Source organism: Harpia harpyja, chromosome 12, assembly GCF_026419915.1.
Source record: "Harpia harpyja isolate bHarHar1 chromosome 12, bHarHar1 primary haplotype, whole genome shotgun sequence".
NCBI classification, from domain to species: domain Eukaryota; kingdom Metazoa; phylum Chordata; class Aves; order Accipitriformes; family Accipitridae; genus Harpia; species Harpia harpyja.
The window spans coordinates 1,332,732-1,347,542 of record NC_068951.1 but is presented as its reverse complement, the minus strand read 5'-3'; the positions used below and the strand labels follow the sequence as shown (position 1 = coordinate 1,347,542).

The window sequence follows — 14,811 nt, the reverse complement described above, 5'->3', positions numbered from 1 at the left end:
TTTTAATTAATACAGTGAACATTGACCTGTAAATGAATAACTAACAGTAAATACCTCTCTATAGAGTAAACATATCCTTTTGCTTCTTCCTCTGCTTTTTACCCTGACTTGTTTTAAATTGGACCAGCACCTTCACGTTATATACTGTTACTTCATTTATTTGTAACTGTGTAGCACAGTCTGGGCTCAATTTTGAGTGGGTCTTTACAGCACCAGTTAAGATCAGAGGAGGAAAAAAAAAAACAGCAAGAAAGCAAACAAACAAACAAACAAACCCCAAAGAGGTGGCTGTTAGATATGCCACTTCACTACATCCACGTTTTTGAGAAAAAAAGGGGTTGTATCATACAGTTAACTGTTTAAATTCCTTTTACTTAGTTGTACTGGCAGAGTATGCCATTACCAAAAGACAATAAAGCAAGCTGCTTCCTTATGTTGCAAAGGTTATTTTGTAGGAGTAAAATATACATGTGAGAGGGCAGTGGGTATTGTGTCTTCCAGTGGTAGTGATGCTTTTACATCCTCCAATAGATCTGTTGAGCTCTGACTGTCATTGCACTGTCTGCATAGTTCCTTATTACTTTCACACTGACTGGTCTTGGATGTCTGTGTCTCAAAGTTAAATCTAAGTGAAATCAAAGTTTTGCTCAGTAGTAGCTCCTCAGCTATTTTTTCAGTTTGCTTTCATATCATATCTCTCAAAATAAAGAATTTTTTTTATCCACTGTTAATATTTCATTTTAGCATCTTTGAAGTATTGCCAGCTGGAGACTGCTGCAGAGCAATAGTGACCTGAAAATCATTAACAGCACATCCAATTCTTAAATATCTCAAAAAATAACAGCTGTTCTTTTTGTCGATGTCTTCTAACAATGAAAACTTTTTCTTATTTTTCCATGCTTGTGTGCTAAAAATTCTGCTATCAGTACCAACTTTTACTCAGTGTATTCCTTCAAACTCTGTTAGAAACGGGTTAATCTTCTGTGCTGCAGCTACTGGGGGCTCTTTGTAGGCCATGATTTGCAGCAGGATCATAAACAGATTTTGTGGAAACATTTTAAGTCCATGAACTGCTGGTGAAAATATGTGGTCACTCTTTATAAGTGTCAGTGTTTGTGTTACATGTGTCTGTCTTGTGGGCCCTGATTAGCTACTGCGGGTAAGCAGATATTTAATATAGCTTGCAGGTAGGATAATAAGATATTATGTAATTGATCCCTAGACTTGTGTCTCTGGCCACTGCATGAGCACAGGATCCACCTTTTGTCAGTGCCTTTCCTCACTCCAGTGGGTAGTCATCCTCAGATTCGGTGTACTTCTCTAACTTCTTCTTCAGCATTGATGGTGCTATGACTGTCTGATCTGTTGATTTCCATTTGGTTATTCTTCCTTAGTGGTGTCGGGCCTCATGCTGTAAGTTTAAAATAGCCTTCCAGAGAGCTCTGGTCATTGCAATAAAGTGAAGAAGACTGGACACTGCACTGCTGTAATATTTTCCTCCTTCTCGTAACTTATCTGTGTGTGGCTTTTCCTTTAAAAATTATAGCTGAAATGATTATTAATATCTCCTTTAAACGAGATAGTATCAGCTTTTGCATCTCTTAAACAATGCGTGTACAGCCAGAGGGTAAAACACATTATAATACCATGCTAATTGCATGAGTGTGTATGCTAAAATTCTCTTGTTGTGAAAAATCCAACAAAAACAAAACCTAACTCCCTTCTAATTATACTGCTCAATTAGCCACCTCTCCTGTTTCTCACTGCAAGGGAAGCCTAAGTCACTCCGCTAATAGGACAGGATTTAATGTGGTTTGTAACATATAGCACTGACTCTCAATTCAGACTTGGCAGACGGGGAGAAAAGGCTCATGTAAAATTAAAAAATCAGGGTCCTCAAATTAGCAAGCTTTGGTCATCTACAAGCAAGGCTTCATTTTAAGCTGGTTCTCTGCAGTTAACTGGTAGGGTGAGGCATTTCTAGAGAAACAGTTCATGTGTTATCCAAGAGGCCTCTAAAAGAGATTAATCTCACCTATCCCTCTCCTTATTGACTAGAGAGAGTCAGTGTGACTGACTTAGATCATATTTGACACATGCTAAAGCTGTCATTGTTACTGAAAAAGCAGTCTGTCTGTCTTCCCCTTTGTCTCAGCTACTTATTTTCCTGCTTTCTGCTTCATTGTGCCAGCACAGCTGTTTGCACGGCCACCCGGTGAGCCAGATCTGGGAGCCCAGCAACAACCATCAACCAGGTTAAGCATGCCACACTTAGAGCCTTAGATTGGAAAATTGACTTTTAGGCTACTAAAGTTAGACAAAATGATTTAGCATTTGAATAATTTAACTTCCATTAAGAATTGTCACAAAGCTTTTAAAATGTATTTTATATGCGTTGGTGAACACCACCACTGGCAGTCAGGAACCATTTTGGAAGACGAACTCTTCAGTCTGTGACTGGAGAAAACACTTCTGTTTATTAGGCAAGGTCACTGGAGAATCTAGAACATTACCTTTGTCCTGTCTCACTTGTATTTGAGTGTTTGTAATAGTGGAACTGTTAAAGCAGCTACTTTGCTTAAAAACTCAGTATATGTGTATAAATTTCCTTTTTATTCTTCAATAAGAACTCTACTATTATATGTGCATACATATATTGTTTTATTTTCTTAATGATTTCACACATTATGTGCATGCTTTCCTCATCTCTCCCCTTTACTACCTAATAGTCCATTAAATGTTGTTGATCGGTTTTTGTTGTGTTTTGGTAAGGCTCATTGCCTGTCAATAATTCTACAGAGAACAGATATACTGGATCTGATGGCCTATTCCTGTGTGTAAACCTTAGGTACCCAATCAAACATTTCCCAGATAAGTGATTTGATAACTGCACACCCTCTCCCTGCCCTTTCACTTCAGTCTTGGGAATCTTTTGGGTTTGTGAACTTTTCTAAAGGATTTTTTATTTTATTCTGTGCTCAAATATATTTTGAGGTATGCCAAGATGTAACTGATTGTTATAATAAGAGTATAAAATGCCTCTAAGGATTTGCCAGGCAAAAGCAGTACTCTTTTACCTATAAACCTCAGTAGTTTTATTTTAAACTGTTTGTGGCATTATGGATTTATTGCAATACTGTGCACTGAAAAAGTGGTATATTGGGTATCACATGCCCTTGAATACGAGCTGCATTATTTGTTTAAAAGTGGTATATCAAATATGCTTGGGTGAGCAGCTGAAATGCTAGTGGGACCAGGTTTGTTATGTATCTTAGAGTAAGGCTTTCTGGTAAAAGTCTGCATAATTAAGAGTCAAGCAACTGAGGAAAAAAGTTTGCTGACTAATAAGAAAAACTTGGAAAGTAATCCTATTAAGTCCCCCCCTTCTGATAAGTCCTGATGTAAATTTATAGGTATTCTCTATAAACATAAGGGAAGGTTCACTTCCCTCTTAGAACAAACTCAATCAGCAGTTTCCCACACTGCCCCTGAGAACATTCTTTCATTATCTTGTTTCTGTGTAATAATTGCCATGGAGTAGTCACAAACTTGTTTTTCTACCAGTTGAAACTATAGAACAATGTGTATGCATTGACCTGGATTCAGAGAGAACAAGTTACTGTTGGCATAGCCTCCACCTTGAAAATTTGCCATCAACATGGTAGAGAGTTGCTAAAGACTTATAATGCGTAATTGAAAAGGCTAAATGCCTGCAAGGATTCTTTGAGATAAGAATTGTCTTTGAAAACATTTTAACTAGAGGTCTGGATTGTATCATTAATCCTTTCTGTAGTTCTGTTACTCTTTAAAATTTTATTATTTCTGGAGTGTTAGCCTGCAATGTAAATAGAAGCTACAGTTTTTGTGAAGTACCTTTTTTCTTGGTATGTTTTATGTCAGACTTTTTAAAACTTTTTATGTCGTTCTTAAACATAATAAGACATATATATTTATATTATGTAAGACATACATTTATATTATATATAATCAGCAAAACCAAAGTTTTCTGATGGATAGAGGAATGGCCCTTCTACATAGGGCACTCAGCTGCAATTCAGGAGGTGCAATCCCCATTTCTGGCTCTGGTCCATAAGCTCCCAGCATGACCGAGGGCCTAGTTTCCTGCTGTACCTAATCTGGTGTAATTGCGATCTGCTACCAAAAACCCGCACCGTCTTGCACTTTGCCCCAGGCATGCGCTCTCATAGCTTCCCCTCTGTCACATCTAGGGATCGTGTGGCTTTGGGATGACTTCATTCCTCTTGCTGCCTGTTTAATGCCGAAGCTGTCTGCACCAGATTGCTGTGCTGAACTGACTCACCTTGTGGGCAGCGGTTGACCGTCTCCAGTGCCGGCAGGAGGGCAAGAACCAGCGACGGGTGGGAGCAGGACCCCCTCTTCCTGCAGCAGCTTGCGGTTATACAAGATAGCATAGGGTGAATCCACACCGTCAGTAAATCACGTGGACAAGTATGCCCTTATCTAACTTGCCTGTTGAAAGGATAAAAATCTTTTACTTGGGATAGTACAGTTGTATCTGTGATGGTTTAGAGACATAGCCAGAGCAAGGGCTCGTGTGCCCGAAAGCATGTCTACTTCTTTACACTGGTTTGTTCTGGTAAAACAAGTGTACTGGTTTTCTAGTGAAAAATGTTACCTGTAAAGTCAGCTTGGTCATTAGTGACACAGCACTGAATTACTGCTGTATAGAAAGGTATACATGTTCTGATAGATTTTACTATCTTTTAAAGAAAAGATAAAACAAACAAAAAATGTAGTTGCTCTTGTACAATAGGTTGGTTTAGATTTATTAGGGAATACAGGACTAGATATGGAAGAATTAAATAAGATGGACTGTAAGTGCCTTGCAGCCTTTAGTCTAGAACAGGTGTAATACATTCTGGTTAGGTATAGAAAGTTTAGCTTTGAACTTGATTGAGGGTTTGATGAAGGATTTGGCAAAATTTTGATGTCTGAAAAAAATGGTCAATATTTCAAGAGGAACATTTCAGTCTCATGTTAAGCATTCAAATATATGTGTATTTTATTTTATTTTTTTTTAACAAGAGCCAAAGTCTTAAATAGGACAAATTGTCTTGCTTACTTGTATCTTAATCTCTTTATTTTCAAGTTTGTATTTCTTTTCCTTCTTTTTAACTAGAGGGATCATTTTTGTCATGTTTGTAGAAAGGGAGAACTGACCAAACTGACGTTACAGAGGAAACAAACTGTTCAAAATAACAGCATGTTATCAAATACATTCAGAAATCAAGAGGAGAGAAATAATCTTCTGTAACGTTTTGGCTATAGTAGTCTTGGTGTTTCCTGTATCTGTAGGTGATACTGCTACAACAAATAGTTGTTGCAGTTGGTCACCATTTTTTAAGTGGCTGACTCATGAAGCCAGTTAGTGTAAGTGGAAATTAGTATAAGTGTTTTCTTTGCTTTCTTACATTCCTCTTAAGTACTAAAAACCTGGTAAGGTAACAGGGAGAGTATCTTCCAGTAAACTTTTTTAATTTTACAAAATGTATTGTTTGATAATTTTTACAACTTAATATTCTACCATTTTTGTGTACGTAAAGTGTGAGTGACAAGGGGAGATGACTGGATGCTGTTAACAGCCACAAGCAAAAGGAGGAGGTTGTGATCCTGGTTGTGTTAATGAACACATAGCCAGGCAGCCCGCTCCTCTAACAGTAACCAAACTACTGGTGTGAGCACAAGTTAATTGTACTGAAAGGCTTGTAATTGCTGTGAAAGCAAAACGTTTGACTTGGTTTAATAGTGTTAAAAGTAGCTTTTTGCTGTGGTTTATAGAGTATAATAAAGAATCCTAAATGATTGGGTGTTCTCACAGAAACTTCTGGAATCATATAATTCTTAGAGCCATGATTAAAGCCAAACTAGCCATTCCTTTATATTCTCCCCCTCCAAATTATATTTATTAACTTATTTTTTGACCCATACGTATATATAATTTTTTGCTAAGTTATTTTTGGTTTAGATTTTGGTCTCTTATCTCTTTATCCCCAGCTACAGTTGATGCTTAATAAGTGAAACCTTTGCAGACTTCAGTAGTAGCTTGAAAGAGCGCCCCATTGACTCTGTGCTGAGTGATGGATAGATTCCCTGCCTGCTGTTCACTTTACTGCTAGATTCACCTAGGGTGTAATATCCTAACAAAGCAGAGGAGGGAATTGAAATGTGTTCTTCTGAGAACAGCAGTAAGTAAAGCTGCCTTTCTAGTTGTTCTCTCAATTAGCTCCTAGGAGATTTTCATGCTTTTCTAGTTTCTCTTGGGGATATGTGACCTGATAGCATATTGCTATAAATAATTATTTTACTGGTACCAAAGTAGGTACTGCACACAAACACAAAGCAACATTTTCAGCATCTTTATTGGATGCTGTAAATGCCAGTTTTTCAGACAGGCATTTTTTCTTTCTTTCACTCTTTCTTTCTTTCCTTTTTCTGTTCTTCTTTGGAACGCAGTCCTGACATTTCTGATCTTCATAACTTTGATTGTTAGTTTTGTGCTGCCCCTTGAAGTGAAATTGCTAGCGAGTGGTATAAAGCTCACAAGCTAAGGCAAGGGGGTGAGGAGCAGTGTGAAGTTGTGGCAGCTATGGGGAAAAGAGTAGAGGAATTGCTTTCAAGTTGGATATTGCAGGTGATCATTACCTGTTTGCAGAAGTGGGTTATTTAAAAGAAAAAAGAAACTGGCCTTAAATGCATATGCCACAGCAACCCTATTTAACTCATTCCTTTATCGGAGACTGCAACAGGAGCACCAGGAAAAGACTACTCACCTAAACCGGTTTTTGTTGTGTGGAAGCATTTGAAAAAAAGAGAGCAGACATACCAGGCCTTGCTTACACAGCTGTGATGAGGTTAACAGTTCTGCAGTATGTTTAGCTCTTTTTGTTTTTTAAATGGGTCCCGCAACTAGTAAAAATGAGCATCAATAAATCTGTGGTAGCTATCAATATAAATCAGAGTTTTGTACTACTTGATTAAAGACCGACCATTTTATCAAATCTTTTGGCTGCGTGACAGCTACATCCATGGGAGAAGCGCAAGAATTAATAGGACACTGATGTTTGCTGGTATCAGTTGCCTGATTATGTTCTGACTTAACAGAATTTAGTATTCCTAGATAAGTGTCATTGTGGATACTAAACTAAAGAGCTGTGGTACTTTGAGGTACAAAGCGCCGTCAGTTTTCTCAAGTGAGGCTCAGCAACAAAAGAGGCTTGGGAATCAGTACTCAGAAGTTTTAAGTATATACCTTCAGTCAGAGAGAAAAAGATGGGTATCCATTTCATATTTTTGGCATAGTGGTTGAAAGGATTTTTAGGCATTCAGCAACTACTTTCATATCCATGTAATCTTTCTAAGATAATGTTTATTTTAAAATGTTTTCCTTTTTTTTTTTTTTTTTTCCCATAAAGGAATTATTAAGGAGGTTAGACAAAGTACAGGCTTAATACCAATAGGGAAAAAAAAAAGTTTTGCAGTTTGTATTACTGTTCATGTGTAATTAACATTGATTTATGAGAACTTTAATTTAGGCAACTGTAAACTGCCTCATGAATTTCTGCAGAGCAGATACAAACTTGCTCAACTGTAGGTGGTCAACATTCATGTCCTAAAATTTCTTTTCAGTCTGAACTAGTTTTTGTAAAAGCTGACTTTTGGATTCTTGTGGTTGCATGCAACTAGCATAATTTTGTAGCAGTACAGCTGAAGAAAGTGAGTGTTTCAAATCTATCAAAAATTCTATTTTAGGTATCTTTTTACAATTTCCTCCACTTAAAACTTTCTGGTTTTCATTTGTCTATTGGAACTCCAGAGATGACTTTCTCTGAATTTGTGTCTTGGATTCAGATTTTTAACTTTGAATATATTACTTTCAGAGTCTTGACCCATATCACCTCCATTGCTGCTGGTAACACAGCTCAGGCAACTGGAAGAAGTAGAATGTGTGCATTTGGCTGTTGTTTCCATATGTAGATGCCATTTGATTTAGGTGATGAGGTCAGACTGCTTGCTTTAAACAGTTGTTATGGCTTACTTTAAAAATTGTCACAGGCACAATTGCAGTGGCAGTGTAACTGAAAATCAGTGAATGCAAGTAACTATTTAATGGTATTCTATATTTTAACATTTCATAATTTCAGACAGTGTGAGAGGAGTATTTCTGTTCTTTTAATATAATGTATTGAATTTCAGACTTTGCCTGAAAATGTTTCGGGTTACTATTCTGAAACTGAATTCTGTTATTCTATTTTAATATTTTATTGGAATTGGGAGTGACTATTTTAATCTATAATTCAATTAAAAGGACACCTTTTGAGGTCTTCTGGTAATTTTGTGTGGAGGTATGGCACTATCTGAAGAGTATATGTGAGTGTAGGTTATAGTTTTTAATAGTTTGATTTTTAGACTAATACAATGAAAATGTTACCAGTTTTTACTTTAAATTTCATTTTATGAGATAGGACTATGTAAATAGATTTTGTATGGTAAAAATCAGATGTTTGTTTGTTTAAAAGCGCAATACACATAATATTTAAATAATTTATGAGAAGTGTAGTTTGACAAGTAACTGGTCATTAAGACAGAGGCGTTTTGAACAGGGTCATTTTCACTGGAGATCGGGGAAGCTGCCTTCAGAGCAGTTCGTTATCTGTGCAGCCTGAGATTCATTAGCTAATACAGATGGGATAACCCCTGTGCTGCAGAACCAGGAGAGCTCAGCCCAGCAAGCCTTTCAGCAACAAAGAAATAAAAGCATTCCTCTGTAACAGGCTTCAGCACTTATCTCTGTTCTCTGGTACTGTTTGTGCTGAACCAAAGCAGCTGCTACCCTGAGTTAAGAGAGAACAAACTCAACATGGCGTGAAATTACTGCACTTCCATTCACATTCATTAGAGTTATATTGTTACCAGCTACAAGCATGACTGGTCTTTGCATGAATAATAACCAGAAATGCTACTTTCTGAGTTTTACCTTAAAACATTAACAAGATACAGTGCAAACTTTGAAACCATGTGTATTATTGGTCCAGCTAATAATATATATTATATCATTTTTCTTGTCAATTGCTGGAATAATATTTATACTTACAAGATCTGGGAAAAGGCAGATAGGAAGTTTCTAAGTGGAAATACGGTTGAAAGGTGGCTATTAAAAATAACTCCAAAAGGTCTTGAGTGTAGGTTCCCAAAGCTGTGTTGCTGCTACTAAAACATGCAACCTCTGAGATGTTTGTCGTGGGGAAGGAGAACTAGTATCCAAATCCTCAAGTACCAAACAGATGATTACCCCTTGCTCAATTAGAAATAAACCAGCAAGCAAGTGGAAACTTGTTTTGGTATTTATTCCTCTTCCAGCAGATCAGTTTCATCCTATCTACTGATAGGTTAAATTTCAGAAACAACTCTGTCACCTGCCTTAAATTCAGTGTCCTTTATTTTTTGGTGCTGCTGCAACAGTGAGACCTGAACATGGTGAAAAATCCGCTGTGTGCGTAGTTGTAGCGGACCTGCTTTTTACCTCTGTGCACTCAAATCCATGGTGCATTTTGTCTAAAAAGCCATTAATAAAAAGGACATTAATAATAAGGAAACATCTGAAGAGCAGCGAGGACTCCAATATGTGCTTTGTCAATCCAGCAGTGTAGAATTTTGTGCAACAGGTCTTGTTATGGTCTTTTGGTTCTTACTAGTACTTGATCCCAAAACTGAAGGCAAACTATTCTTACTCTTTTTTTTAATAATGCTGTTTTTATTGATTGATTAATTGCATGTTGTTCAAGCACTTTTTCAATTTCTTGTATCTGTTTCATGTAGATAGTGAATTGTATTGCACATCTGACCTGTTTATGAAATGTTAATATGTCAAAAATACCTAAAATTTCAAAGCTGATTCTGATATGTTGAGTTATTTGCTTGTTAATGTTTACAAAATAGGTTATTCTTCTATGACTAATCGGAATGGTGTCTTTCTGTTGTGATAGTACCCAAATTCAGAAGCTGATTGCTATAGATACAGCCTAAATATACAACTAGGAGCTCAAAAAGCTTGTAAAGCTTACAGTCTCCAGAACAAAAGGAAGAGTGTTTAACACAACTACAAGCCATCTCTAACTAGTTTTATGGAAATTGACTTCCTCTTGCTGTAAACAGTCAAGGTAATGCCCAAGTTTCAGATGACAGATTTTTATCAGTCATGGAAGGTTGCATTGTCTGTCTTCAAAAATGTTGTTGTTTGTGACTTCTGATTGTTTTAGGTGTGTCCATTTCAGGTTCTATTAAGCTTCTGTAATGTGAGGTAAAAAGCAAACAAAAAAAGCTGCTAAATCTGTGAAGCTGCAGCTAATTTATTCAACAAAGTAAACCTACAGAGAAATTGCCATTTTTTTTTTATACTTTATGCTCTTTTTGTGTTGCACAACCCCTGGACATGATCATTGAAGACTTTTTAGTCTTTCTTTAGAGAAAGTTATATATGTCTACCACACTAATTTATTACAGATAATAGAAATACTAGAAGTAGATGTGAATTCTTTCAAATAAGCTGTCTGGATCTTAAGCATTGTGTTATTCTGTCTTCAAACAAATTGAAACAATTTTAGAGAATTAATTTGTTTAATTTGTAAAATAGCAATTGTGTCTAGCTACAGAAAATTCTTTCATTGTAGTTACGTTTTTTAGATACATTTCTAAGGAAAAATAGTGAAAAAACCCCACCTATTTAATTTCTGCACCTTGTTCAGAAAGAATTGTAGACTGTGCTCTAAATATGCTATAATATAGCATAAAAATAAATTTCGAAGGTTTTAAATTGAATATTTTTCATAGCCAAGATAGCTACTTAACTCTTGTTTTAACTGTATTGTTGAACGTAACATAGCTGAGGAAGGTGCTTGTGGTCTGCCAAGGTATTAACAGTCATTTGTGAGGAATTGTCATGTTGCCAAAGGTCTCAGGTCTTGCATCTGTATGATACTTGAGTGTATCATCATTGCGATCCACTAATGGAATTTCTTCCATAGCTGTGGATATCCTCTTGATAGCAGTTGTGTGTGTGCAGTGGTCAGCAATAGTGTCAAAACTCCAAAGGGAAAAATTAGTAATTCAGTAGCATATGTAGTGTAATCAGGGAGGATTTTTATGAACAAAATTTTACAACTTTATTTTTGTAGCAAGAATATATCTATTTAATTCCCAGGAATCAGCAGCTTTTAAGTTTTCTTTTACAGATTAGAGGTTTGGTGGCTTTTTTTTTAAAGCTGGTAAAAACTTGGCGGGGGCCAGAAATGCTGTCTCATAAAGAGAGAAGAATACCACTAATTAGCTGATCAGTGGTGCTTGACCTTGTGAGCAATGGGAGCTCTCAGCTCATGCTGGGATCAAATTTATATGAATTTGTGAGCCACTGCCTGGTACTGGCCCTGCTGCGTGTCATTCAGAATCTGCCTCTGCTATAATCCTAAAGCTACAGGCCAGCCTGAAATGTTGCCTGCTCATGATGAATAGTACCTTGTTTTGCAAATAGACTCATTGAGGTTAACCATGGTCTGTGAATGAAGTTACTATACAGTGTGAGGGAGGATATTTCAGTCTGGCCAGTGGTGAGTACTGAGTTGCATTAACAGTGGATTTTCTGTAACTCTTTCAGTTTTCATTCCCTTTCTTTCCAATTTAGGCTAAAGGCAAGAGGCAAAGGTCCTGGAGAAAATAGGAAACATTGTGAATTAGAAGACCTTTTCAGATTCTTTTCAGCTCTGTGTTTCCCACCATAGAAATAGTCTGGTATCAACTTTTCCCCCTCTGCCCCTTATTTAAAATATAAATACACAGTGGCTATTAACTAGTGTTCTAGCTGAGTGTGGTGGGATAGTTCTCCTTTGACTCCCAACCACTAGTATCAGTGGCTACTTCTGACTTTTTGTATTGATTGAATTGTTTTGTATTTTGAAGTCCGATGTGGTACTTGGAGATAAGGCAGATATTTGATTACCCCATTCTAATTTTTTATTTAGATTCTTAAAACAGCATGGACCTGAGACAAAAGAAAAAGCCTTCTGTATTGTTTGTAGGAGAGTCACATGATAGATAGAAAGGCCAGCAACTTTTTAAGGACAAAGGTAGTCATCAGGATACATACCTGGATGTAGATTCTTATGTGGTTACAGCATAGTACTGAGAAGAAAGTTACTTTGGTCATCCCAATAAAAATATGCAGAAAAAAAATGAAGGTTTCCTAACAACTGAAGATCTAGAAACCCTGTTTTGTAGTGAGGTTTGAGAAGCCTCACCTTAAAAACCATGATTGGGAATTGAGGCACCATAATCTCCTTGCTCTAGTTTTATGGTTCTCATTATAAAATTCTATTTTCAGAATCTAATTACTTTAAATTAAAATACTTGCCATGTGCAAAACACCTTATAATTTCTGAACTACTATACTTGTATCCCATAAGCTCTATGGGAGAAAGATAGGTATCATGCCTGTTTTACAGTTGTGGAAACTTAGATACCGTGTGCTGTTGCTTCTCCACATGTAAAGTGATTTATTGATAGATCAAGTAATAGCCTTACACTTGCCAATGATCTGTCAGAATGGGATTATTAAATTTTTTGCCCTCTTAGGAGAGGAAGAAGAAAGCAGTTGACCCGACAAAATCAAATCTGTGTAACTGAGAAAATGTTTTACTCTTAATAAGGTCTTTTTTGGGAAGTGAAGATGATGTTTATCGTCACATCCACTCCTCAGCTCAAGGTGTTGATCTAACTTTGAGCTACAGTGTATGCCAGTGGCAGGCAGTATATGCACTGATGTACATGTGTCCAGCCACTTAACAGCTATCAAGCTTGACCAGGTATATGTATATGTACTCTAATCAAAGAATGATCACACGACATTTGATACAGCCTTTATAGTAAAGTGCATAATGCCCTTTGCTTAATACTTTTTTCCCTAGAAGTGTCTTCATATTGTTTTGACTCACCGTCTAAGTTGAGAATGATAAGAACTCTAAAATATTCTTTTCTGATTTAGGAAAATTGTCTAACAGTAGTATGTGATGTTCTAAATCTTTTATTCTGTAGGTCAGTAACAGATCCACGAGATGGAAAGAGAGTTGCACTCAAAAAGATGCCCAACGTCTTCCAAAATTTGGTCTCTTGTAAAAGGGTCTTCCGGGAGTTGAAGATGTTGTGTTTTTTTAAGCATGACAATGTAAGTAAATTCAAAGTAATTTTGAAGTCTTTGATAAAGCCTAATTGTAAAATGGAGCTATCTATAACAGAAGTAAATTTTTTTATTTTAAGTTACACAATATCTAAAATGCTTTAAAAGCTCTCTAATTTTACAGTTATCGGATTTCCTGGAAACTCAGATATTACTGTTGCAAACACTGTAAAAAATGAAATTATCAAGAACCTAAGTATATTCATAATTTCCTTTCCAAAATGTTTGCAAATAGACAGGCAATACACTTCCACCTAATCTTATTTTAGGCTTTAGATAAATGTCAATCTGCACAAAGCTATGCCAGCTGGAGATGCTTTCGCTTCCAAGCTATTTCTTACTCCATCTTCCTCTCCCCTTTGTTGGAGTTCATTGCTCTCTCAGTTCTTCTAGCAGAGTGGTTGTACAAGTGCTCCCAAATCTGCTTTAGGTAAAATCAGCTAGGTTAAGTTAAAACATTTTAAAAAATTACTTGAATTGACCCATACGGTTGTGTCTGAAGTGAATCAAAAAGTACTTACAGAAACTGTTCCACAAACGCAACTGTGGATGTGGTAACCTCTCCCATTGATGAGCAGTAGTGAGCACATTGGGAGTACTATCTTCTCCTAGTGGAATGGGATCAGGAAGTGTGTATCTGTTTCAGAACCTTATTTCATTGCTTTTTCCTTCTGTTTTAAAGTTTACCTTTTTTTTTATCTGAGGGTATCATATTCCAAGAAAGATTTTATTTGGGGTTAAGCACTGGATTTAGATAAGTGCTCTTGTTAGTGGGGCGCAAAAGAGGTGGACAGCCTTGCAAGCTTGTACCAGATTGCAGAGTCCCCCCACCACCACTATCACCAATCCTTGGGAGATGGATTCTGCGACAAGATTTCTTTTGAACTGGTGCCTTAAACTGCTCCTCACCAGGGTCTTCATTATGGAAAAGATTTTACTGAGGACTATAAAATGAAATAAAAGCATCTCTGTAAGCAGTCAGAAGTTGAGCTTGATAACCACTGAAGTTTGCGTACTTCACCTAAATGTCATAGATATTCCTAGGACAGGATCTAAAAGACTACACCAAGGTAGTATTTTTTCCTGTGAGAGGATGTAACTTCTGTGCTGCTGCTTTTCTACCTTTTTGCTTTGCACAGAGCGCTGAGCTTCTGATTCAGAATGTGAACAACTTTGGGTTTTGTAATTCCCATGTAGAAGCAGTGTGTCACAAAACTGTTAAAGATGAAAGGCAGAACAAAGTGTAATTTCTTTTGCTTTTGCATTTCTTTGCTAAAATTACTTCTTTCAAATATTTTATGGTTATATATATTTTTGAAATGAACCAATTTTTATTGGGTAGAAAAATTTATGCTTTTAAGCTAGTACTTGAACAGCTGGAAAAAGTTTCTTGAATTAAAAAACAAACAAACAAAAAGACCCTGAACGTACAGAATATCTGACTGGGTGGTCTACTAAATTCACATATCTAGTGAGATAGACTATTGGTCTGTCTGTATGCGATAGAATAAAGCTAAGCTCTGTAAGAAAGGTGCAGTCTGTCTTTT

General features: G+C 36.6%; 1 protein-coding gene across 3 annotated transcripts in view; it reads left to right on the top strand.

The window, feature by feature from the left end:
- Positions 1-14,811, top strand: part of NLK (nemo like kinase) — a 67,931-nt gene that overhangs the window by 21,671 nt on the left and 31,449 nt on the right. For all 3 annotated transcript variants that reach the window (XM_052803828.1, XM_052803827.1, XM_052803829.1), the window contains one exon: positions 13,123-13,252. In XM_052803828.1, the coding sequence (XP_052659788.1) occupies positions 13,123-13,252 (130 nt within the window). The remainder of the gene's footprint in view (positions 1-13,122; positions 13,253-14,811) is intronic.